This window comes from Molothrus aeneus, chromosome 2, assembly GCF_037042795.1.
Source record: "Molothrus aeneus isolate 106 chromosome 2, BPBGC_Maene_1.0, whole genome shotgun sequence".
Lineage (NCBI taxonomy): Eukaryota > Metazoa > Chordata > Aves > Passeriformes > Icteridae > Molothrus > Molothrus aeneus.
This window is the reverse complement of record NC_089647.1, coordinates 46064921-46090621: the sequence shown is the minus strand read 5'-3', so window position 1 is coordinate 46090621 and position 25701 is coordinate 46064921. Positions and strand designations below refer to the sequence as shown.

The 25701-nt window shown below is 40.3% G+C and overlaps 1 protein-coding gene across 1 annotated transcript in view; it reads left to right on the top strand.

The window, feature by feature from the left end:
* ATP8A2 (ATPase phospholipid transporting 8A2) overlaps nucleotides 1-25701 on the top strand; it is a 319989-nt gene that overhangs the window by 77189 nt on the left and 217099 nt on the right. The window contains exons 17-24 of the mRNA XM_066544842.1: nucleotides 3386-3491; nucleotides 4825-4907; nucleotides 6522-6571; nucleotides 8662-8731; nucleotides 10421-10505; nucleotides 11686-11825; nucleotides 15065-15203; nucleotides 21418-21482. Of these exons, the coding sequence (XP_066400939.1) occupies nucleotides 3386-3491; nucleotides 4825-4907; nucleotides 6522-6571; nucleotides 8662-8731; nucleotides 10421-10505; nucleotides 11686-11825; nucleotides 15065-15203; nucleotides 21418-21482 (738 nt within the window). The remainder of the gene's footprint in view (nucleotides 1-3385; nucleotides 3492-4824; nucleotides 4908-6521; nucleotides 6572-8661; nucleotides 8732-10420; nucleotides 10506-11685; nucleotides 11826-15064; nucleotides 15204-21417; nucleotides 21483-25701) is intronic.

Genomic DNA, 25701 nt, shown 5'->3' with positions numbered 1-25701 from the left:
ATGAGGGAAGAAGGCACTTAAAATGAGAACTACCTGTGGACTGATGAATAAGAGACTAAAACATGCAAACTTTGTTCTAACTACAGATAAATAGAGAACTAAAAAGTGAGGCAGGAAGAAATAACACTGACCTTAACAGCGTTAAGTCATGGTTTGACACTGGCACAATGCCACTGCCCCCATGAGAATACCCTCTCCCTGGTTTCTGCTGTGAGATGTGACCAGGAATAAGCAAAGCAGGCTCCCACTTAGGAAAAAAAAATTAACTGAACTACAAGGGGAAGGAAAAAAAAAGAAACAGAAACACACAAGGAAAATGCAAACTTCACAAATACATCTCCACCTCCTCCCCACCAAATTCCCAATACAATACATCCCCCAAATCATTGACTCTCGGTCCGGCACCACCCTTCAGAATACTCAATCCTCAATTCATCGAGAGGAGGAGGAGTCCTTCTTGTGCCAGTGGTGACCTCTTCCTATGTACTCCCATTCATAGGGATGTTAAGAGTAGTGTCTCTTCATGTCCAGCGCTCTCACCACTGAACATGGACCAGAGCTGCTTCTAGGGTCGACTTTTAAGGATGCTTCGTCCCACTCCAAAAAGGCACAGTCTCAACTTTGGGACATCTGTCCCCCCCCGTATTTTTCACCCCCTGGGGCTGAGGGGTACCCACACTGAACCCTCTTGGTCCTGAGGCATTGCCTCCCCCTAGAATGCAGTCTCTGTATCACAAGGAAACATGGCTCTGTCCACGGCTACACAAAAAGAGTCCAGCAAAAGCCACTCCATCATCTCTTCCACCTGAGTTCTTCTCTATTTCTCTCGTGGCCCATTTCCTCTTATCTCATCTATATCTCTCTTCTCATTCAGCTCCAGGAGGATTAGCATTTGTAAGATTTCCATCATCCACGAAAAGGGTTAAAAAATCTGAGGCTCTGTCTGTCCCGAACTCTCACAGCTGCCCAGCCGGGCACCTTCTTGCCACCCCCCCCTTCCCCTTCTCGGCCGGCCACTATTAAATTTCAAGGTGACACAGGCACAGGCTCTCTCTCTGTCTCTCCGGGAGGGGGTTGGGGGTGGCTGCCCGATGCCTCTCAGTCCTCCTCCACCCTTCCATCCTGCAGGGGCCTTCCCCTCCCTCCTGTCCAGGCCCGGCCTACCTCACCCGGCCCCATGGCTGCCCCTGCCCCGCCCAGCCCGCAGCCGGGCAGGGGAGCTCTGAACCTTTCACTGACCGGAACCCAAGAGAGCCTCCCAGGGGAGAGCCCTGCTTTAACCCCGTGTGCTCAGAGGCGGATCCAATGTCCCAATGGCCACATTAGGTGCCAGTATTAAAATCTGAGCACCAATTGGCCTGACCACAGCATCCCAGAATACATACTTCCTGTCAAACCACCACACATGAGCAGGCAAGAAACATCTCTCAGAGATCATCAGTAAGAATACTGTCAAAGACTTGATAGAGGAAAATAAGTAATAAAGAAGAATTGCTTAAGCTGTGGGACTTCTGTCCTGTGCTGGGATTCAGCTCAGCATCTTGGAAGGGATACATTGCCACAGAAGCCATTAACAGATTTTCTGTTCACAGGTCCAAAGCAGGTATTTAAATGCTCTACCCTGATTCATGTCTGTGCAACAAATATTGTCAGTGCTGGAACAATACAGAAAGGAAACAAATGACTGCTGTGTAGAGGAGCTGGTGTGATAAGCTGGGCCTCTGGTGATCTGTTGAAACAGATTTGGAAGATTGCCCTGTAATACATTGTGAGCTGTGAAAATACCAAGACAGCAGCAAATTATGTTGTTGGCTTGAAAACATAAATACATACTTAGGAAGGATTAAAATCCATGTCACTACCAGAGACAGGTTGTTTCCAGCTGATAGAACACATACTATAAAAGCTTGTTAAGGGGCTAGGTGATAAAAGTGAAAGACAGACATCAAAGGTCTGCAGCAACAGATGCTGAAATATGAATCTGGCAGGCTGTGCCTTTTGACACAGAGATAAAACTTTCATTACTTTGACTGCAAATGATGGAACAGCAATAACCTCTTGACTGTAATTTGCTGTGGACTTTTTCAGATAGTAGTGTGTAAATATGTTTGTTTTCCTGAGCACAGCCTCTGCGCCCCAGCATGTCGAAAGCAACAACTCTTGTTATTTTAGTAGCATGTGACCATACAATTTGGAAGTTTCAGTATGCAAAGGTAAAGGTCCTGTGTGAAACAGTTACTTTGAAAATGTTTATGGCAAAGTACATGAAGTGCTTTGAATATAGGGCTAAGAATATAGGCCTTGGATTTTCAGTCTTTTTATTACGTTACTTTCTGATATGCTTACTTTGTTTACACACATTGCCACAGTGTTTGCCGGCTGCCATGGTTTTGTGGCTTTTATAGTAGTTTACTTTCTACTAATTAAACATTCATATTGCCAATGCATATGCTGTGCTAATGAAAGCTTTGGAACCTAGATGATATTTTTGTATGCAAAAATTCTTTGAGGGTTTGCAAAGTCAAGTAGGGCATTCTGCAAAGGTAGAACTACTAAGTTCATGTCTGAGTCACTGAGCAAATGGCTGCTCTGCTCTTCCTGACTGCTGCAAGACTATAAATCCTGTGCCAGAGGCAGGGATGGAAAGGAGGGAAGAATGAGATGAGGGACTTAATTTCACATCAGTAAAGGTTGCAGTTGCCACAGTTGGCTGATCAGGGGCCTGTGATTTAAGCGCTATCTTTGCTGAGTTGCAGACCTGGTGTCTGTTTAAGCACTTTGAAACAGTGGTTTATGTTGCATGTTCTCTTGATGCTGAATGTGTAGGGACCATAGATTAATTTTATGCTTGACTGGATGCTGTATTCCTTTGGAAGGACATGTGACTTTGCCTTCTACTGGCTCTTCAGCTGCTCTTAACTCTGGATGTTCATCACTAAAGGTGCAGTTGCTGCAGGTTTAATTCTGGTGTGGTTGCTGTCAATCTGTTGGAAGCTGCCATTAGTAGTATTTCCTGTTGCTGGATTGTCATCATCTTGTGGCAGGTGTCTTTGCCCATATGAAGCTTGGGGTGCTAAAGAAGTAATGCCTTTATGGGTGGGGGTGATGGAATGCTCAGCCTTCTGAGACCCTGGAGTGCTCTCAGAGCCTTCTCAGCTCTGCAGCTTGAACGGGGTCTTTATCAATAGCTCTGTAGTGCATCAGTGCTGACTCTGAACTGTGCTGTCTTGGTATTCTGAGGTCAAAACAACTGCTATAAATAGAGAACAGAATATGTTTTGGGTTTTTTTTTGTCTGTGGTATCTAAGAGATCATGTCAGTTTAGTGAGCAGGTTCCTCAGTCTGTGTGCAGTGCTAAACCTCACTCTCCTGGTGTCCTGTCTAGCCCACAGCTGTGCACATACAGGAGTTCCTCACACTGCTGGCCGTGTGTCATACTGTTGTTCCTGAGAGACAAGGAAATACAATAATCTACCAGGCCTCCTCTCCAGGTTGGTTGTTGCTTTCTTTTTTGGGAGGGAGGGGGCAATGAGTTGAAGGAGTGGAGGTAGGTGGAAGGAAGGTCCATGAACCTCTAGGTCATTTCAAAGGTCATTGATTTTGAAAGCAAAATGTTCCCCCATGATGCTAGCAGTAGATCTGGCATCTTCTGTAATCAGTACACACTGGTTTTGAATGCTTCCTACAGAACCACTTAGTCCGTGATGTTTCTTTAGAGATAGGTTGGGCTTAGGATCCCTTCTGTGCTTATGAGACCGTGTACTCTTTCTGCAGGGGTGAAAGTAAAAGATGTGGGTGTGTAGGAAGAAATTATTTGTTTCTGCATGAGCAGTTACTTTATTGGCCTGACTACAAACTGTCTTTCTTGATCTAGTATCTGCTTAGAGTAAGATAGGAAGCTATCAAGTGCTGATACATGACACAATACAACCAAAACTTTCAGAGTCTTGGCATTATTCAGGCCTGTCCTTCACCCACATTTTTATCCCCTTCAGTTAGCACAGACAGAGCTAGGTGGGGCTAGATTGGGGAATGTTGCTCTCCCTTGAATTTATCTCTGTCAGTGAAGATATTTCTAGAATTGCTGTAGTGGTGTACTGAGTGATGAAGCTGCCTCATTTCTTATTTATGTCTTAATAGGGTGTCTGAAAAGTAGGATAAAGAGCTCATATAAGGAAGTTCTGGTCAACATGATGAGCTGTGAGGAGAGTAAGGGAGCTGTAGAGGCATGAGGGTTGCTTGAATTAGGCAGTAAATCCACCTATATAATGGTTGTGTTTAATGATGCTTGCTCCTTAAGGAGGCTCTGTAATTATCTACAGGCGTCACAGGTGTTGGCTCTGATTGCAGCTCTGTTATTTGAGCTCTTAATAACACTGTCCCGTTGAGTCTCTGGAAAACAGTGCTGTATTTCTATAGTACCTGAACTTAGTGCCTTCCCAGCAGAAAATGGATCAAACACATACTGTAGGAATTTAAAATAACAGAGCTTTGATCTTGCTTTCAGAACAGGTATTTCACCTTTTTCATGTGGAAAAGTATGACACCTCCACAAGAATAGAGCTCAATGCTTCAATAGTTACAGGATATCTTACACAGATTAAGTACTAGGTTTGTGTAGTTGATATTGCATGGCCTTTGTAAGACTAAAGTGTTGAGGTTTTTTTTGTGGAGGGCTGTGCAGAACTACTCTTAACATCCCTATGAATGGGAGTACATGGGAAAAGGGATTCTGTTTTGGCAATCTTCCATATTGAAGTATGGGTTTTGGAGGTCTCTAATATACCAGGTTAAGTTCAAGCTTTTTGTGTTTTATTTTGGCAGATGAAGGCGCATTAGTAAAAGGAGCAAAAAAACTTGGTTATGTCTTCACAGGACGGACTCCCCACTCTGTTATCATTGATGCGGTAAGTGGTGGGTGTGCACGGCACTGGCTGCCAAGCTCTTGCAGAGCATACAGGTGTCCTCTCTGGTCCCTGTGAGAGCCCTTTTCCAGGGCCTTTAGGATCCTACATGCAAAGGGCTTATGCACGCTGAGAAAAGTTGCTTTAATCTATTTTAAGATGCAGAGTCCTTTGCCCCTCTATGTGGCATGGGTTATAGGAAGTTGCAACCTTACATGGGAAATGACAGCAGCTGTGCCTGAAAAATCTTTCCTTTGTCTAGGAAGCACAGATGGGAACACTCACATTAGAGGGAAATTAATGTGTCTGGGAGGTTTTCTGACTGTTATGTTTAATGCTGTTCTTCTAACTGTTTCATTTTTTTCTTGAGTAAAATCTGCAATAGAAGATGTAGCTGTGTACACAGGGGTGCATAGTTACTGGATTGCAGTTGGCACAGGCAGCCTCAGACTCATGGGGCCACATTCATACTCAAGTTTCAGTCTAAGCTGAAGTGGCTCCAGATTTACACAGATGCAGCTAGTAGGGTGCTTATTAAGAATAATGAATCTTTTTTGTCCTTCCCTTCAGGTATGTTCCCTTTCAAATTTCTTGGTACACTGCCAAGCTAAGCACTTGAAACATATCTTCTAGGACTTTGTGAAAAACTTCTTACAAATTCTCAAACTGCTTCTTAGTTGAAGGGGAAGAGCTTAGGATGAATAGTGTCATCTAGAGCCACCTAAATGCTTCTCTCCTCTGCAGGAGCAGCCAGTTATATACTCATAGTTGTATACTCATAATGCCAAGCTGGGGGCATTGTTAATCTATAGCCAGCAATAAAAGCTGTCATTCCCAGAGATTCCCATCTCTCCTGATTGCCTACATTAGTGGCAGCATTAGAAAGTGGTTTGGAGTTGCTTTTTAATCTTGGGGATGTTGCTGAATTGATATTTGCCTTGGACAAGTCTACACTGCAATTAGATTTTACTGCTGCACTTTATTTAACAGCATGCTACAAATGCCACCAGAGTTCTGTGACTGTAACTCCTACTGCTCCCTCTGTGCATTTTACAACAGCAATGACCCATGTTTTAAAATCTTTTTCCTGCTTCAGGTTGTTCCTGCTCAGCCCCAGCAGAGAGTGGCTGGTGATAACAGGAATTTATCCTCAGCTAATCTTTTTTTTGGCCGTGAAAAATCTAATTCATATTTTTGTGAATTAAAATAAAAGAAATACTAATGGAGGTCAGTCAAAAGTTATTGTGATACTAAACCAGGAGGGCATGCTTATTTTAACTTGGAAAAATGCCTACAGCCTGTAATACGTTTCTTAATGGATGGCTGTTGAGATAAATATGCAGCTTAACTTTCAGAGCATGCCTAATCAGCAAGGCCATTAGCTTCTTGTAATGGTATAGCAGTAGTGAATGAAGGATGCCACAATACAGGATGTTCAATTAAGTAATTAAATAGGGCTCTGCATCCTTTAACCAGCGGAGGGAGCCATTGTCACATTTATTTACACTGGGACGTGTGACAAAGGCACCTAAGCTCAGCTCGGGTGATTGCACGTGTAAGAATATAATGTAAATTGTACTTAGAATAGTACACTCTTTCTTTTGTTTTCTTTTGTAGCTGGGGAAAGAGAAAACCTTTGAAATTCTTAATGTGCTGGAGTTTTCCAGGTAAGTTTTCCTCTAATATGTCAAATTCAGGTTAATAAGAAAACTCTTCTTGTAAAAAATGTTGTTTAGAATAAAATGTTACAGCTGATACAGTAGAAAAGCAGGACTTCCTTAAGTTTTTGTCCTCCCCTTCATCTTATTTCTGATGTACTATGAATGAGTTATGAACTGGTGGCTGTTAAACTTTTTCCTGCCACTGCAGCTCTGTTCATTTATTGAGAAGTTGCTGGCCTGGAAGCATCTTGCTATGACTCATAGAAATCCTGATTTGTCCCTTGTCTACTTCAAGAACATACTTTGAGATTGCACTTTTATAGTGCTTCTGCAAATTACTTTTTGAGTATATGGAAACTGCACCTGCAAGTGCCTCTTCTTAAGAACCATGCCAGCTGTGAAAGTATAAACATTGCAAGCACTCCTAATTTGTCAGGCTCATTAGGATGGGCATTACTTGGGTAGCAAGAAGCTTTGTTGAATCCCCTAAGTGATTGGAAATAACAAGGTGCTTTCTCTTTGTCAGTTGATAAAGTTATGTCAGTTTGGATGGTGCTAGTCAATATACTTTTTTTTCTGTTGCTGTTGTTTTTTTCTCTTGCTGGGGATTAAAACCTTGAACTCTTGTTCTCTGCTGTCTTTGAGTTGGCTGGTTGTGCTCAAGGACTGTGTAAAACTAATGGTAGGGATGATTTGGTAGGGGGCTTTTCTTGTGTCCTGACTTGCTTTGAAGATTATTCCTAAGTACTTCCCTCTTTCCAGTCAGAATGTGGCTATTTAAGCTACTTGTGGGAAGTATCTGAAAAGGCACTGGAAGACTCTTGGAGGGTTTGGGACAAGTTGACCAGCACCTTGGTGTCTGTAGGCAGGAGTAGTTGCAGCTTGCATGCAGCAGAAAAAAAGCTGTCTTAGTTCTCCTCGGTGTAGCACCTTCCCTCCTAACCACTGAGGGAGTGCTCTGTGATTAGTTTTTGAAAAGCACACAGAAGCTTCCCAGTGTCATTAGGATGCTGCAGAAATTCTGAGCACAGGTAACTGCTGCCCTTCAAACCCCTCTTCAGAAAGCCTCAGAAAGGATTTGTTTTGTTTGATGATATGTGCCAAGAGCTTACTTTAGTACACATGGTTCTTAAGCTCTGAAAAGTGACTACATTTCTCAAAGCAACCTCAAGAGGAGAAGGAAGATTGCTCTACACTCTATTCATACACATTTGCAAAAATATAATGAGTAAGTAGGATGCTTCCAGGTTGGTCCTTTTGCTGAAGAAAAGATTTGCATGAAATCACATGTTCTTAGGGCTCCCTTAATGAGAGTGGATTCGTTTGCATTTGCCCCTTGGAAGTTGTGGTTTTATTCTGGTGGCTCTTTTGAAGGAGAGATTAATAAGTAAAACATCAACATTTCTTAAAAAAAATTATCCTTGTCTGCCTTCCTTTGTCAAATGTTGGTGTACACTATGCTACTGTCTGCATTTTTTTAAGATATATGACAAATTTGACTGTCCTGTCCTTGTGCAGGGGGCCTGACTTCCTTCTACTTAGTTCCAACTGTGTGAGTCTGATTAGACCAGTATAAAGAATTGATAGAGGCCAAGAACTGATCTATACCATGATTGTTTTCTATTACGTTTTTACTTTCTTTTAAGTTAGTAAGTTAACTGCTCTTGTAAGTGGATGGTTGTTTCAATGTCTGTTATGCCTGTACTAAAGATGTAATCAGCCTTAACGATTCCATTTCTAGAGTCCCCAAAGCAATTTTGCTTGAGGAATAAGGAAAAACTGCCACAGAATAATGAGAATAAATGTGGATCCCCTTCTTTCAATATGATTTTATACTATCTTGCTCTTTTTCAAATTTTTGCTTGCATATGGGTCTAAATCTGGAGTGCTTGCTAATGGGAGGCACAGGGCTGAAGCTGGAAGTAGGCAATTTAATATATCTCCTTGTGGCCAAGGGTTGTGGGATCTTAAGTTACTGCTGCTATATCCCATTTAATCTCAGATGCACGAAGCACATCTGAGAAAATCCGCTGGCTAGAACAGGAATTAGTCTTTACCACTTTAACTAATGAAAGCAAATATTTTTATTTCAATAGCAACAGGAAGAGAATGTCAGTGATTGTTCGAACTCCGGCAGGACAGCTACGTCTCTACTGCAAAGGGGCTGTAAGTAATTATGCTGCCTAATGGAGAACACTGCCAGTTATTGTTTCAACAGCTGTGGCTGATGCTGACATTTCATGTCTCATACATAATACCTGTTGGCTTTCTGTTTAGGGCCAAGTGATTCAAGAGAGCTGTCATTCCTCCTCTGACTCCTTTTGTAGGCTGGAAGACTGCTAGGCTTTATACTGCCCAGTTGAAATCCTGAAACTCATGGGAGCAGTCCCCTTACTGCAAAGCCAGGGCTTCACCCAGCTGTGTAGCAGAAGTTCAGGAGCTGGAGTAAATGCTGTTGTCTGAATTTATAACACTAAAATTTGTTCTCAAGTGGTTGGCTCTTGATCTGACTTTCTTGCATCTCTGCACCTGCTGTTATTTGTCATCATGACTTGCACCATGTTGTGCTTCTGTCTTCACTGACAAGAGCAATAACTTAGCACAGTACAAAGGCTCCAAAACTAGCATTGTCCACAGCAAGAGAGTGGTTCTAATTTCAGTGGAAAACTATGGAGCTGGCTTTTTGCAACAGGGAAAAAACTCTTTCTGACCTCTGTGGGGATCCTGTTTGCTTGAATTTGTCATGACATATAGGTTAGTGTTCACTGCTCTGTTGCTTCCATTTAGCTCCCCTGATTTGATAAAGATGTGCTGGCTTCACTCTGGTGTGGTGGAAGTGAATGAAGCCTGCTGCCATTGTGTGGTAGTTCACAGTCCTATGCCTGATGGGACCACACAGACTTGAAACTTGCTTGTTCATGCCATGCCTGAGTTCACACTGTTCTTTGGAGCATGGCACTGAAAGGGATGGAGAACAGGAAAGTTTGTGGTACAAATTGTTGCTATTTTCCATATGAGCAGACCTAGATGTACTAATGTGCTGCATCTGCCACTCATGTAACTGTAAGTTAACTGATTATTCTGCATTAACTCTTCCACATTCTGGTAGTCATCCTCTGCCTCTTGCTTCCATAACAATTAGGTTTGTATGCCTGTCTCTAATCAGCTCTAGATGTAGGTCTGCTTACTTAGCTTAAGAGCAGATGTCTGAGTAGGGTTTCTGTATTACATGTGTTTGTAAACTTGTTCTGGTAGTTACAAATAAAATCCAGAGACTCTAGATACGTAGGTGATGCTATATTTTGATTTCAGCTGTTAATGGGGCCTTTTCAATTGTCCTTTAATTTACTGATAAAGAAAGCTGCTGCAGGAGGAAGGTTGTTTCTGAGAGGATGTTGTGGTAGAACATGATTAGTGTTTCTGCCTTTTTTTTCAAACATGAAAAGGAATCTTTTCTGGAAAGGATTGCAGCAAAGTCTACTGCACCAGGACTGTTTTATATACACTGAATAAGATCAGATATTTGTGTTGTCTGAAAGTCAATATATTGGCTTGGTAATTTATAGAGAAGCGTTCTGTACTGCCCAGTAATGGGGACCTCATTATGGAAAGAGGGGAGGAGGGCAGAGTGTGCTTCTCTTTCTCTCCCCACTATTTGTAGTGGATGCAGTATCTCTGCCATTGGGCACAATCCAGATGACTCAAATCAGTCTCTAAACCCCAAATATATTGTAAATAGAGTTTTGTTTTTCATATTAGCAAGTCCATTCAGGTTGCTTCTCTTGAGCTTGTAAATACACAAATGGCAACTTCATATGTAGACTTACTCTGTTGTCATGAATTTGGTTTTACTAGGATAATGTAATTTTTGAGAGGCTTTCAAAAGATTCCCAGTATATGGAACAAACACTGTGCCATCTTGAATACTTCGCAACGGAAGGTAAGAGTAACAGCATGTCATGAGAATTCAGTTCATTAAATGATTTGCAGCATCTTCTGCATTGTCTAAGCTCTGTGGTGTCAACTAAGATGATTGTGGAGATAAAGATGGGGTGTGTTATCAGCAAATTAACAACTGTAGGTTGACTTCAGCTGTAAAGAGGTTTTTGTCCAACTTCTGTGTGATTTCAGTAGGGAAGTGGAATTTGGAAGGAAAAGACAGTGTTCTGTGTGTCCATGATGAAGGGAAAGGGCATGAGCTGTATTGCCCAGAATAACTCAATTACATTGGAGTTGGAGGTGTTTTTACCAGGGTAGAAGTTGGATACCAGCATCTTTTTATGAAGCAGAGTGATAACCTCAATGTGCTGGGAAGCCTGGTAGACTGAGACATCAAAGGTGATCTGAAATGTTCTGTAAGGCCTTTGACTGATGTAACACCTCTGTTCACTGGGAAGCTGGCTTTGTTCCCTCTTCTGTGAGAGCCTAAGATACCTGAGTTATAGTAAAACCATGAACCAGTGCTTTTCTTCCAAAATCTGAAAATACAGTCAGCTTTTTAAAACACTATGTTTTTGCAGACTCCCAAAAATTCCCAGTACTGGAACTTTTGTATTTTATGGCACACACTCCTTTTTGATTGATTTGTGACAGAAAAAGGAATCATTACTTCTCTATATTAATTTTTGCCAGCAGTCTAATAAATTGGTTTTCATATTTTGTGGACCCTCTTCCCTCTATTGTGCATGTGTAACTCCCATTATTTGTGTGAGTTACATTGGTACACTGAAGGAGAACACAGTCTTGCTAAAAGGAAGCACAAGCTGTGGAGGATGTTTGACTAAGTAATATCACCAATCACAGCATGTCGCCTGTTCTTTAATACGATGTTTTTAAAAGTACATGAAAGGCAAGGTTGCTTTCATACTTAGCAAGAAGTTTTTGTTCAATGCTCTCTTGATCTGCACCAGCATTAGTAGCCAGAATGAACCAGATTTGTGGTTTACATTTGTGGAAATCCAAGTGCTTAAAAAATGTAGAGGGAGATTTTTGAACAATGTGTGTTAGAAGCTTTTGTTGTTCCAGCATGAGGGTTAGAATTTAGCATTCATTACATGTGAATGATTTGATGATATTCAATGTAATTTTACTGTGGGTAATGGCTGTCTTCTGTTTGGCAGGTCTGAGGACATTGTGCATTGCTTATGCTGATTTGTCAGAGAAGTCTTACAGAGAGTGGTTGAATGTCTACAATGAATCCAGTACGGTTCTGAAAGACAGAACTCAGAAGCTGGAGGAGTGCTATGAGATCATTGAAAAGGTAAAACTTACTTTCTTGATGATCAGATGCAGATTACCTTACATGTGTATTTTCCAGTGGAATTTGGGCTTTACACAATGAAATAAACTGTTAATTTCATAGATGAGAAACTGGAAAGGTAAGTAGTTGGTAACATGTTCAGTCCACGGTTTTAATCTGTAAATGTGAGATAAATTTACAGATAAATTTACAGATAAAAAAAAATTCTACTTAAAACCCCTTTTTTCACACTTTTTAAATCTTCCTGTTTTGTGTAAGGTTGTTGTAACTTGATGAAGATAATATATGTAGACTGTTGTGTCGCACCAAGTTCCCATGTACTAGGGTATGAAGAGATGTGTTCCTTTTCATACAGCAGTCAAATTCAAGGTTTTTGAAGGCTGTTGCAAGCACAATGTAGGGCTCACCAAAACCTTATAGGTGTGTGAGCTAAAAAAAGGATGAAAACCTGCATTCCATGCAAATTGCAAAACTCTTAATTTTAGAAGGGGAAAGTAGGTATTGGAGAACCCATTTGAAACGCTAATCCTACAGTGAACGAAATGTGAAAATGCCAACGCTAGGGGCCAGTGTTTCTCTGAGCCTTGTTGGTCTTGCTGCTTTCAGAAGTGCTGGTAGTTGCATTCCTCACCTGCACAGGTTCATGGTCTTCCCTCTTGCCCCAGGTATTTAATTTTATATAGTGGTTTCTTTAAAACATATTTTGAACTCCAATATCTTTTAAAATTAATATTAATATACTGCTTAGGTTCTGGAGCACTGTTGTTTATTTAAGTTAGTTTGGGTAAATTGTAGAATTATAGAATGGCCTGGTTTGGAAGGAACCATTAAAATCATTGACTTCCAATCCCCCTGCTGTGGCCGGGACACCTTTCACTAGGCCAGGTTTCTAGAGCTCCATGCAACCTTGCCTTGAATACTTCCAGGGATGGGGCATCCACAAAGAGGTTGGGACTAGGATAGCAGCTAACTTTCAGGGGGTAAGAGAAAAGCTCCAGGAACTCTTTCAGTAAGAACTAAAGATTAGGTCTTTGTTTTCCAAGTAATGCCTGAAGTGGTCCTTTGTGTTTATCGTGTATCAGTAACAGTGTGGTTATCTCATCCTTGGTTCTGTGGGTTTGGGTAGCTCCTTCCAGCTTTCTGCTTCTTTCACTGTGCTCTCACACTCATCTGTTTTCACCGAGGTGAAAAATGAACGTGGCTTTTGCTGTACTTCAAAATGTGTTTTCAAACTTTAGGTCATTTTTGGTCATGTACTTTCTGCTTTTTTTACAATTTAGGATCTTGTTTAAGAAAAAAGGAGGAATCCAGGAGTGGCTTGTAGAATTGGAGTTAGGAGCTATCCACTGTATGCCGTGCTGTTAATGTTTGCTGGTCATGCCAAGAAGCAGGCCTTACAGATAAACTGGCATTTGACTGTAACACAAAATATCATGTATTTCTGCAGACTGTTTTTTTTTTTTCATCTAAGGGCTCAAATGAGACCAAGAGAACTACTTTTTCAGTCTGAATGCTGAGATTGCGTAGAGGTGCACCTGTGGAGACAAAGTTGAACTGACTTCCTTCTGCAGCCATATGCTGGCTCAGAGGGCTTCAGCAGGTGCAGTGGTAGCTCCCCTGCTCAGGTAGCTCAGCCATGCTGATCCCTGTGCTGTCATGTGTAACTTCTTAACAAGTGATTTTGGGGAAAAAAGACCATCTGCAATTGTGCACTTGGATTATGTTTGTAACCTTCAAATGTTGCTAGCATTGAGAGAGCTGATGAGTCATTGAGAGGCTTAGTGACTTGCATGAGTCACTTCTGCCACCTTTGCCAACTGACTCTCTCATAGCAAAAAGGAAACTCTGTCAAGGCCTGTAACTAATGTCAGCTTACACACTGTATGGAATTCCACTTAGATTCATTCAAGTGGGAGCTGCTTTGAATGCCCTCTCCATGGAATCATGGAAAGGTTTGGGTTGGAAGAGGCCATTCAAGATCACATCCTTGTACCCCTGCCTCCCAACCAAGGATGGGGATGCCTTTCACTAGATCATGATACTCAAATCTCAATCCAGCCTGGCCTGGAACACTTCCAGGGATGGGTCCACCACTTCTGTGGGCAAACCTGTTCCGATGTCTCACCACTCCCATCATAAGCAAGTCACTCCTTTATGCCTGGACTAAATACACCCTCTGTCAGTTTAAAACCATCACCCCTTGTCCTGCCACTGCTGGCCTTGGTAAACAGTCTTTATTAATTTTTCTTATAAGTCCACTTTTTATATAGAAAGGTCTTTATGGGAAGATGACACTGAAGCCCCATCATTCCCAGGCTGAACAACAGCAACTTGTACTCCTGTTCCTTTGTCTTCATTTCTGTTGAATGATTTTAGTCCCTACAAAGAATAGAAAATGCTACCTCTTTCTGTGCAATCTCTAAAATTATATGGTATGCCTAAAGTTATTATCAGTTTGTTTTAAGTTGAGCATCTTTGCATATGTAAAGAATCATTAAAATGCTTTTAGAGGTAAAATCTGAGTAGGCTGTACCTTTTGACAAGGTTTATTTCTTAGGTATTTTTTGCCTGTCCTTTTTTTTTTTTACTGTAATGTAGCCAAATCTCCTCAAGCAATTGTTTGAGAATTGCCTGAGAATACAGATAACTCTGTAGTATTAAATGCACTGTATGAGATATGTATTTCTGGCAGACATCTGTATGTTGATTAGAGATACTTGGATTGATTAATGTTCATACCACTTGTATTACACAAATGTAATGATTAGATCCATAAATAGTTGCAATAATTTTTGTTTTGATTGATTGTATCCAGTCTGTATGTACATTTTATAGGCGGAAATTAGTTTAAATGATGTAATGCCAAATTTTTGTTTTGTGAGCTTAAATATATAAATTGACTACTCATCATGTTGCTATGGTGATTAGTGAATGGTCTAGTATACATGGTCATCTATAGGCTAACTTTGGTTTTTATAACTTCAATCAATTATTCTTGAAATGTTGCCATCTTTCTGATTAAAAACACTCTGTTCCATTCTGTACCTCTTGAAATGTGAATTGTATGCAGAGGAAGTAGAATAGCCACACTACAAACTTACTGTGGTGTATATTGCTTGTCAAAGTGCAATATTAGCAGTGAGATGCAACATGCTGTCTTAATTCATTTTTTGAGTATATGCCAAACAGAGATTTATCTTAAAAGAATTTGAGGGTTTGTTTTCCTTTTTTTTCTCCAGGATTTGCTGCTTCTTGGAGCTACGGCCATTGAAGACCGCCTGCAAGCAGGGGTTCCAGAAACAATAGCCACACTAATAAAAGCAGAAATTAAGATATGGATTCTGACAGGTGACAAACAGGAAACGGCTCTCAATATAGGTATCCATCATTCTGGTTACTCTGAATTTGTCTGGTATGTAGCAGGTCATATGCAAGATGTGCTGAGTGTTTTTAAATAGAATTGGGCTTGCTGTTATAGAATGGTTCCTTGGCATCAGGGCACAGTGTTGGAGAAGAGATTTTGTAGTGAAGTCTTTGCTATTTGTGTCAGGCTTATATATATATTTTTTAATATTGTTTTGAGGCAGAATGGACCCATCTGCCCTTGGTTAAATGCAGTTCTAATTGAATGAGTGTATGTAACTCTGCTTTCTGGTGGTAACAGGAGAACTCTACCAGACTAATGTTTCAGAAACGGTTTTAGAGATGGTTTTTTTTCTTTTCTTTTCTTACTGACTGCCTTCGAATCAAGTTTGGGATACAATGGGAAATATGATAATGCAAAGCATGTATAGTTTACAGCATCTTCCAAACCATGTCTGTGAGTGTAGGTGGATTATTCAAGCTTAAATAACTGACCCTGCTGTCCCCTTAGAGCACATCTATTAGTATATAGTAAGGACTTGGTCAAGGGACATATCCTGATATAGGCATACCCCTTGTCATGCCACCCCTCCCAAATGTCCCATCTTTGGCAATAGAATGCCATGATGCTCTCGTGTTCTTTTTCTCCCTATCACTTGTAGATCTGCCCAGAGAGGGGAAGAGATGGAGTTGCGGTCCTGTGATCTGACATCTCACCTAAGAAAGTTCAATGAAAGAGAATTTTAGTTCTCCCAGGAATAGCCTGAAATACACCCAGACCTTCTGTGTGCAGTTCTAAACATAAAATTGGTTGCCTTATTCATGTAATTAGGGAGTCTTAAAGTCAATATGAACTCAAAAACACTGAATAAATAGCTCCTTTAGCAGAAGGCAACATATGCTGTTAGGGTATCATAACTGCATTTACATGTGCAGATTAGTCTGTTTAGATGTACAGATGTAGGTTAAAGGGAACTTTAACAAGATAGGTTGCTTTCTCAAACTCATTCAGCATTCTCTATCAATGATGCTCTGTAAATGAACTTAAATTATTTTCAGGGAAGTTTTGGGCATTTCCACTTTTTTTTGGTCTGGTTTGTCTTGTGTTTTTTTAAACTTCTATTTTGGTTGACTCAGTGAAATTTCATTATGCAATCTACTTGACTGACTAGAATTTTTGTGTGCTTCAAATTAAATTTCATGTATCTTCATATGTTGAAGGTGGTACCAAGAGGTGGAATAATTTGCTGAACTGATACAGCTGTAGTAGAAATACAGTGGATGGCCTAGGTAGACAACTTGTTTAAAGGGTAGTTATCTGGTTTGAATCACAATCTGCAGATTTTCCTTACTTTACCAGTAGTAGATAACTTCAGAAGGGAAACACCATCTTTTGACTAGTTAAAAAAATGTAGCTACACATTTTGATGTAAGTACCTGAATTAAGTTGATCTATTAACCAACAGTAGCTACTTGAACACCAGTAAATAAGCTTATTCTGAAGACTGTGAAAGAGACTAACTTCCAGCTTTCTCTAAAACTGTTGGTTTGTTTCTTTTATTATAGCAACTTGAGAAGAATAATCTCGCTTAAAACTTCTAAATTATCCCTTAGTTTAAGGTACAGTTTGGTAGTAAAACTCTAACTTAATTAGCTTCATGTTTAAGTTGGCTTGAAAGTATAAACATGTGGCACTCTTCCCGTTTTTGTGTGTAATCCAATAAAACTGTAATAAACCTTCAACTTAAAACCCAATCCATGTGTGCACTAGATGTTTCAGGTATGATTATGCTATCTGGGGAGTAAAAAGTGTTTTTACTTTCTCATTGTGTTTGGAGGTTATGCTTATTGACTCTTGCTTACTATATGGAGGTGCATGTGTATTGAGGGATATTTCAGCTCTTGGCAGCTCTGTCAAGGAGCTGGAGTACTTTGTTCTTCCATTTTCCTCTTGATTCTTTAGTTTTCAGAATTTGCATAAGTCTTTGTTTCTGGATTGCATTTTTGAACTTCTCTGGAGAGTAATGGTTGACCTTCTGTGGGGTGGCTGTATGCCTTTCACTCAGACAGGTGCTAGTCAGTAGTTCTGCAAGTGAGGAGAGTGTTCATGATAAGCTTTAATACTGATCAGTCATTTGAATTCTAGCTCTTGAAAATGGGACTTCCAGGTACAGAAGCATCTTTAAGCATGACCTGCAAACAACTTTAGAAGGCTTAACTGTGTTCTTGCAGCTTCATCCTTTTCATCAGTCTACAGACTCTGGATCATCTTTGCCTTTCAGTGAGACAAAACCACCCATAATAGATTTCTATTTGCCATCATCCTTGTGCTCAACGGAACACCAGAGCTGCTGTATTTCCAGCCAGTAACTTCCCTAGGAAGAGATTTGTTTTCTGGGAATGGGAGTATATTGTTAACTCAAGTGTGTCCCTCCAAAGCATGAATCAGTCCCTATAGTTGAGCTGAATGCTCTTACCTAGGACATTGATAACTGCCTGCAAGCACTGCCTTACAGTTGTTTGGATTTGAGGTTGAAAATGACCTTTTGAAGATACAGGCCTCCTGCTCCCTTCGTGACAGGGACGTTGTTTATAAATCAGGTTGCTTAAAGCTCCATCCAGCCTGGCCTTGAACAATTCCAGGGACGGAGCATCCGTAACTTCTCTGGGCAGCCCGTTCCAGTCTTGTTACCCCCCATCATAATAAATGTCTTCCTTATGTCCAGTCTAAACCTACTTTCTTCCAGTTTGAAATGACTGCTCTTGACCTGTCACTACAGGCCTTGGTAAAAAGTCTTTCTCATTCTTTATTGTAATTCCCCCTTGTATATTGAAAGATCTCTCCAGAACCTTCTTTTCTCCCAGTTAAACAGTCCCAACACTCGGGCTGTTTTCAGATGAGAGATGTTCAGCCCTCTGATGGCTTTTGTGGCCCTCTTTTGTACTCACTCTAACAGGTTCACATCTATCTTGTGCTGGGGGCCCCAGGGCTGGATACGATATTCCAGGTGGAGTCATTCAACCTTTCATCACTTAGGTGCTTCTCAGTAGGGCTGCTTTCAGTCTGTCCTGATGGATATTTTTGATTGTTGCAATACAGGTGGAGGACCTTGCACTTGGCCCTGCGGAACTTGATTAGATTCTCACAGGCCTGCTCCTCAAGCAGATAGAAGTCCCTCTGGCTGGCATCACTTCTCTCCAGTGTTATTTAGGTGCACTATTCAGCTTCATGTTCTCTCAAGGCTTGCTGAGGGTGTACTTGATCCCCATCTGTCCCTGGTGTAGATAGCAAAGGACCAGTCTCAGGACTGGTCTGAGGGCCACTGCTCATTACTGGTTTTCATGTGAGTGTGGAACATTGACTGTAACTCTCTGGATGCAGGCATCCAGCTGGTTTCCTACCCATCAAACAGTACATCCATGAGACCCCTGTTATTCCAGCTCAGATAAGAACACTTCTTGGTGAGCTGTGCTTTGTTTCAGTTCAGGAGACAAGCCATGCCAGCACACTTGCCTGTATCACTATGCAAAGTTTGAACAGGGCATTTGTGCCCTCTCTAAACACAGAGGATAATCGTTCTTCCATCAGATGCTGGATTCTATGTGCCTGCAGTATGAATGTGCCTGTGGGCTATGATCTTGAACTCTAGTTCAAGTAATCTTTCTCCCAGGACACTTAAAGGAAAATAAGTCCCAGAAGCACCTGATTCATCTGCTTCATGGACTTTTAGTCAGACTTTTAAATTAAAGAGCTAGATATCAACTTACAGATGTGGGTTGACATTTTATACCTGGCTTTGAACCAGCAGTTGATCTTCTTTTACTCGGAAGCATTGACAAAAATACCTATCTTCAAGACCATTTTTGCTTGCCATGTTATTATTGCCAGTAATAACTATTACAAAGCCATTATAAAACTTTAGACATTTCTAGTAATACTTTAAAGTTACTACTTGGACTCCTACAGTTGCCAGCTACTTTGCTAGATTTTAATATCATCTTAGTCCTGAAATTGTACATAATATATAGATCCCCTATAAACTCTTGTTAGGGTTGACTTACATTCTCATATTCCAATCTTGATCTTTCTGTTTGATGTGATGGTGATGCAAAATAGTTTCAGTTGCAGGATAACATGTTCTAAGTCCCTGATTTCCTAGATGCACAGCAGAGCAACTGTTTTCCACAGTATTTTTTTTCTTCCAGCTTGACTTCTAGAATGGCATCTTGCTCATTTTGGAAGAGCTAAAGTGAAGCAGTGAGCAGTGGTTTAGAAATTACAGGTCACTGTTGCAGCTGCTGTTCTAATCAAATGTTACTAGAAAATCCTTTTGAATTAGTTATGCTGAATTTGTAACAGCCTCCTGCACAAGACTGCTTTAGCCTAGGGAAAGAACAACCTTGTTACGGAGGGAAGTACTTAAATTTGTAATATTCTCTTTTTCTCAGTAAAAATAAGGAAGCATTTTTTAGCTTGAAACTAACTTTTAAAAATGGCAAACTGACTTGAGAAAAAAGTCAGTGTTTTTCCTGTAACTGTTGGAGGTTTTCTACTACCATCTAAGATTTGATCACAGGCAGAATCAGAGTTTGTCTGCAAAGCTTTCATGTTGTAGGCTGTACATCATTAGAATATATTTCAACCTTTTCCCAACAGGTGTGAGTTCAGTGTTGTACTCTTTTGTTCTCTGAAGCAGAAATTAAACCTAGGCTTGTTAACACGTATTAGTAAGACTGTACTTGATATTCATAGTCCACACAGCTGAAAAAATGGAGGAGAGACTGAACTTCTGCAGGTAATCCGACCTGCTGCCTAAGAGTTGCTGTATATGATACAAGCATGTCTTCCTCAAAGGAAGGAGAGGGATTTACTTTCTTTACAGAAGTCACACATGCAGACATGTTAACCCTGGATTATACCTACAAAACTAGCCCAATTATAAAAACTCTGTAGCCCGAGGAAATTATTTGCATTGCAATTGATGACCCAGTATGGCCTTTCTAAGGAGCCAAGAATCCCAGAGACGATTCATGCCTCAGCTGTTCTCTTGGTGTTGTAAGATATGGAAAGAGGCACTTCATCTTTTTATGGTGACTGTGGTGTTCAGCTTTTGAATCTGTCAGCCTTGCAGTGGTTCTTTACTTGGACATTTTTGTTATACTGCAATACCCTCCAGTCTCCATTTAACAAAAGTAAGAGACTTCCCAAGACTCCATTTTATTTGATAGCAATTTTTAAACTGCTGTAATTCATTTCTAGTAAAAAAAATAGAAATAAAAATATTTGTATTGAATTTCCTTTTCCCATGTAGCTTAGATGAGCAATAAAAGGTGTGTGCTTCAAATAAATTAATTCTCTGCTATTTTATGAAGCTGACATCACTATGCCAGTCCCAAGTGAACTTGCATGAGTTTTTAGGATAATGTAGTGGGGTCAGTCTGATGCAAGTTTGCATTTGTCTCTTGCTGTTAATATGAGTGGAATTAATCTGTTTATTTTGTAAATGATTAAACTTTTATAAAAATAAGAGATTTTCTTCTGTCTTGAGAGTTTTTGTTTTAATTTTGGTGTGCTGGGAAATGTACAGAATTGCCTTCTGTGTGCTCTCGTTCTTTGATGTCCCAGTCCCACACTAAGAATAATGTAGTCCATTACCTTGTGTCTATAGGAGTTGGTAGGGGCTCTGTGAGTATGATTGATCTATACTTCTTGATGAAGGAGCTCAGAACCTTCCACACTGAACACTCAGGAGTAAAAAATGCTCAGTAAGCTTTGTGTGGGCTAAGGAAACTGAGTAGCATCAACTGAAAACATGTGTGCACTTCCAGTCATCTGGCATAGATGCAACTGTGCATTCGGATCTGTTCCTGTAATGTGCTTAAGGCAAACCTGCCTTCTTGTAGACATTAAAAAAAAAAAAAATTGATGTAGGGCTATAGGCTATATTTACTGCATCCAGTTCATACAGTGTTTTCTTTAATTAAAACATCTCAAGTGATGTATTTGAAAATGCAGATAGAATGCAGCCCATTCTAGTAAATCTGTCATGTTGGAGTGTGTCCTATACACCAAAGTTTCCAGCAGAGTGCCTGATAGGAGTACCTGCTCAAAAAATAAATTGTCATTTGACCTTATAAATGCTTATCTTAGGGCTGAACTTGAACCTTAAATAGCCTTCCAAAAAGTAAGTATTTGTGTTTTATTGTGTTTTTTTTTTCCCTCTTGCAGGGTATTCTTGCAGACTCATTTCACAGAGTATGTCTCTCATCCTGGTCAATGAAGACTCACTAGATGTAAGTAAGCAAATTCTGATGTAATTCTTGACAGAGGGAGGTGTTGCTAACAAGATGGCAAGTTGTCAGGCTTTCACATTAAGTTTCTCTTGCTTACCCTTAGGGGTAGCAGGAAAACAGCTCATGACAAAACACAGCTGTATTGTGTAAAGTGTACTCCAGAGGTCTTCAGTCACAAACTGTGCGAATCAAACTGAAGTCTCAGAATGAGCAAATTCTTAGGTGAATGGGTTTGGTTCTGCTGCAAACTGGAAAAATCTACAGCATGCCATCAGGAATATAGTTAAGTTTTGAGGTATAAATATAGGAGTAATGTTTGAAGAAAACTTGTTTTTTGGTTTTTTTTCTGTCTTCATTATTCCATGGAACAGCTCTAACCACACCTGCATTGTGAGCTTGTCTATGTACAGTAGCTTTTGAGATGTAAAATCAAAAATGTTCTGCAAATGGTTGCTATGCTCTGCATCTATATGCCAAAATTAAATACAAAAATCATATATTTGTACGTGAATCTTCCCAGGAGGTATCTTTCCATTTTGTGTGTTTCAATGTCTATATCAGTATTGGATATCACTTCAATATCTGATTTCTATTAGAGATATTTGTAGGACAGTATACAGTATATATACATATATATACAGTATATATATATAGTATATACAGTATATATTTGTAGGAAAGTATACAGATGCTGTAACACACAGCATCTGAAATTTGCATTTAGAATTGGCAGGTTGGGATTGGGTGGGAAATGCAAAACCTTGGAGTACCAGAGGAGTTACTGGATATCTGCAAATCTGGTTGAAGAGGGTATTACTGCTGTGCCAAAATTATCACCAGCTAAGTGTTATTTTCCAGTTGCCTTGATGTGATTCCAACAACTTTGTGTGTAGAAAACTTTGGTTACAGAATCCAGCTATAGACAGTATTGGAAATCTGTTGGTAAACACAAAAACTAATGGAAGCTTTCAGAGCATGAACTTGCACCCCCAGCTTGTTTGCCTGGGACACCAAGCTGTCTGTGGTGCAGTCAGCACACTGGAAGGAAGAGATGCCATCCAGAGGGATCTGGACAGGCTTGAGAGATGGGACTGTGTGAACTTCATGAAGTTCAACAAGGCCAAATGCAAAGTGCTAAACTTTGCTTGGGCCAGTTGGGGCAGTCTCAAGCACAAATCCAGGCTGGGAGAAGAATGGATTGAGAGCAGCCCTGAGAAAAAAGACTTCTGGCTGTTCAGACAAAAAGCTCCATTTGACCCAGCAATATGCACCCACAGCTAAGAAAGCCAAAGGCATCCTGGGCTGCATCCAAAGCATCACAGCTAGCAGGTTGAGGGAGATAGTTTCCCCCCTCTACTCTGCTCTCATGAGACCTGACCTGGAGTGCTGTGTTCAGTTCTGGTGCTCCCAACGCAAGAAACATGTGGACCTCTTGGAATGAGTCCAGAGTAGTGCCCCTAAGTTGACCAGAGGTCTGAAGCACCTCGGCTAAGAAGACAGGCTGAGAGATTTGGGGCTGTTCAGCCTGGAGAAGAGAAGGATTTGGAGAGACCTTATAGCACCTTGCAGAGTAACCAAAGGAGACCTACAAGGAGGCTAGAGGGGGAGAGTTTACAAGGGCATGTAGTGATAGGACAAGGGGGAGTGGCCTTAAGGTGCAAGAGGGCAGGTTTAGATTAGATATTAGCAATGAATTCTTTGCTGTGAGGGGGGTGAGACACTGGAACAGGTTGCCCAGAGAGGCTGTGGACTCCCTATCCCTGGAGGTGTTCAGGACTGGGCTGGATGGGGCTTTAAGCAACCTCGTCAAGTGGAAGGTGTCCCTGCCCATGGCAGGGGGGTTGAAGTGACATTATCTTTAAGGTCTATTCAACTCTTAACTTTTCTGTGGTTCTATGGAAGAAAAAAAGGAAATGGAGAACCATGGCATGTCAGATGAGAAAAGAAACCCCTTATGTAGTTGCTGGCCTTTCAAGTGAAGAAAATGTTATCATATGATACCTCATGAATATTGAAGGTGACTGATACTTTAGCTCAGATAACCTACATTTTTTCTAAAGCATGAGTACAAACTTGTGGAGCTTCTGAACTGGTACATCAGAAATGCTTTGTATTAATCTTGCTTTCCATCTAAATTAAGTCTATGGGTTTTCTCTAAAGTACTCTTACTACCATTTTTAATGTAGAATTTGATTTTATAGACATTTGAATACAAAACTTATGTTTTGTTAATAATTGCCTCTAGTTGTTTTACTCTAAGGTGTCTTTAAGTACTTTTATTGCCAATTTTTCAGTATGGGATCTCCACAGTAATATTTATTTTGTGTTGCACCTCTAACAGAAATTTTGACTTCTGTTCAACTGAGCCTAAAATTGAAGATTCTCACACTGAAATTCTGTAGCATTATATTTAATATATTCCACCTTTGAAATCTATTAATACTAAAAATGAGTTTTTACAGGATCCAAGTTGAGCTTAGAGCTTTGAAATATTGATATACTTCCCCCTTTGTGCAGTCCCTGTGTGACTTTTCCCTCCCACTTCTGCTCCTTGGCATGCAGCAGTAGGTGAGATGTGATCGAACAACTGTCTTTGCTTGGTTTTCAGAGATAAGTTTTTTTCTAAATCATGCACTTCAGGGGAAAAATCAATCATTTCTGTTCTCTTCAGGGAACTCCTGGGAATAGGAAAGACTAATCTCTAGCTTGATTCAGCTGAATTCTTGAAACTTAGCATAATAACCTGCAAATGTCTATCCCTTATAGACTTTACCACATGCGTACAACATATACTTACTTGTTTTTTCTTTTCCTAATAAAGCTTTTTGAAATGAGAATATTTTGAGCATGAGATTTCCTTTGAGTGTAATTCTTGGACTCAGTTTCTGTTTAATTAAATTGGAACACCATAAAGTCTTATTGTGCAGCTCTTAACCTGGAAAAATTTCTTTCATTGGCATCTAGGAGAATTTTGAGTTGTGGGAGCAGTAAATAGGGTACCTGAAGAAGGGAGGTTGGATGACCAGAGAGGCCCTGGCAGAAAAACATCTAATGAGAGAGTGGATATTACAGCCAAGAAATGTTGTGTGTGTTCCTACCCATTAATCCTGTAAAAAGAAAAGGTGGGAATTGTATCAGTTGTTTATCACATGGGATTGTATTTAACAGTAGTGGAGGGACAACATTGGAGGCAACCAGTTCTGAAGCTGTGGATAGTACTTATTGCTGTAATGCAATCCTGTTGATGTAAAGGGAGTTGTGAGTGTGTTCTACAGAGCTTATATGCTAGGAGTGACAGTCCTGGGTTATACACAGATGTGTGAGTAAAAGCAAATGGATATTCCTGTGTAAGAACCCTCAATGCTCGTGTGTCTTGATAAGATATGCCTGAAAGTGTAAGCAGAAGCTGGCCCTCCTTGCTTTTCCACTTCTTCAGGTATACCTTTTGCATGTTTCCCTGTTGGGATGTACCTGTTTGTGCCACCATGGTGTTTGTAGTATTCTTAAAAAACAAGCATAGTTTCACAGTGGAATTTGTCATCTGTTGTCAATGTCTAGACTTCCCAAATAGTCTTAGTATCTGCAGGGAAGCTTTACATATGGTTATGTTTTATATTCTTGCAGTGAAGAGTGATGACCTGGAAAACTTGCTTATTTTGTTGTTAGTTTATTTTAGCTATTCTGTAGGGTAACATTGCTGACAAGGTTCTAGAAGGATCTGTTAACCTTGAGAATATTAGATTTATCCAATGTCTTTCATGGTCTTCGTTCTTAATTGGCACATTTCCTTCCCACACTTCTTAAGAGTTAAAAAAATTAGGGAGATCTTTGACAGGCATCATTATCCATTGTATTTAAATACTGATGCACCTGTAGATCTGATGTTATCTGGGAATCATGGATCTCTTAAGAAGTAAAGCTCTGACCTGGTCACTGGACTTAGCCATATGCTAGAAATTGCAGGTTTTGTTGGGTTATTGTCTAAAACTTTTTCTAATAACCATTGAGAATTCCGACTGTGTAAGGGAGAGCAACATGAGCAGAAGGCCATTAAAAGTAAATTGTTTATCAGCACATTTGTATTTGAGCAAAGAGTATGGTTCCAGTAGTGTCCTCTGTATTAAACTTCTCAGAAAGATTTGCATGCATTATGAATTACACAGAAAGGGTTACCTTCACCTACAGAATTTTCCTCAGCATATGCACTGTGTGAGTTTTT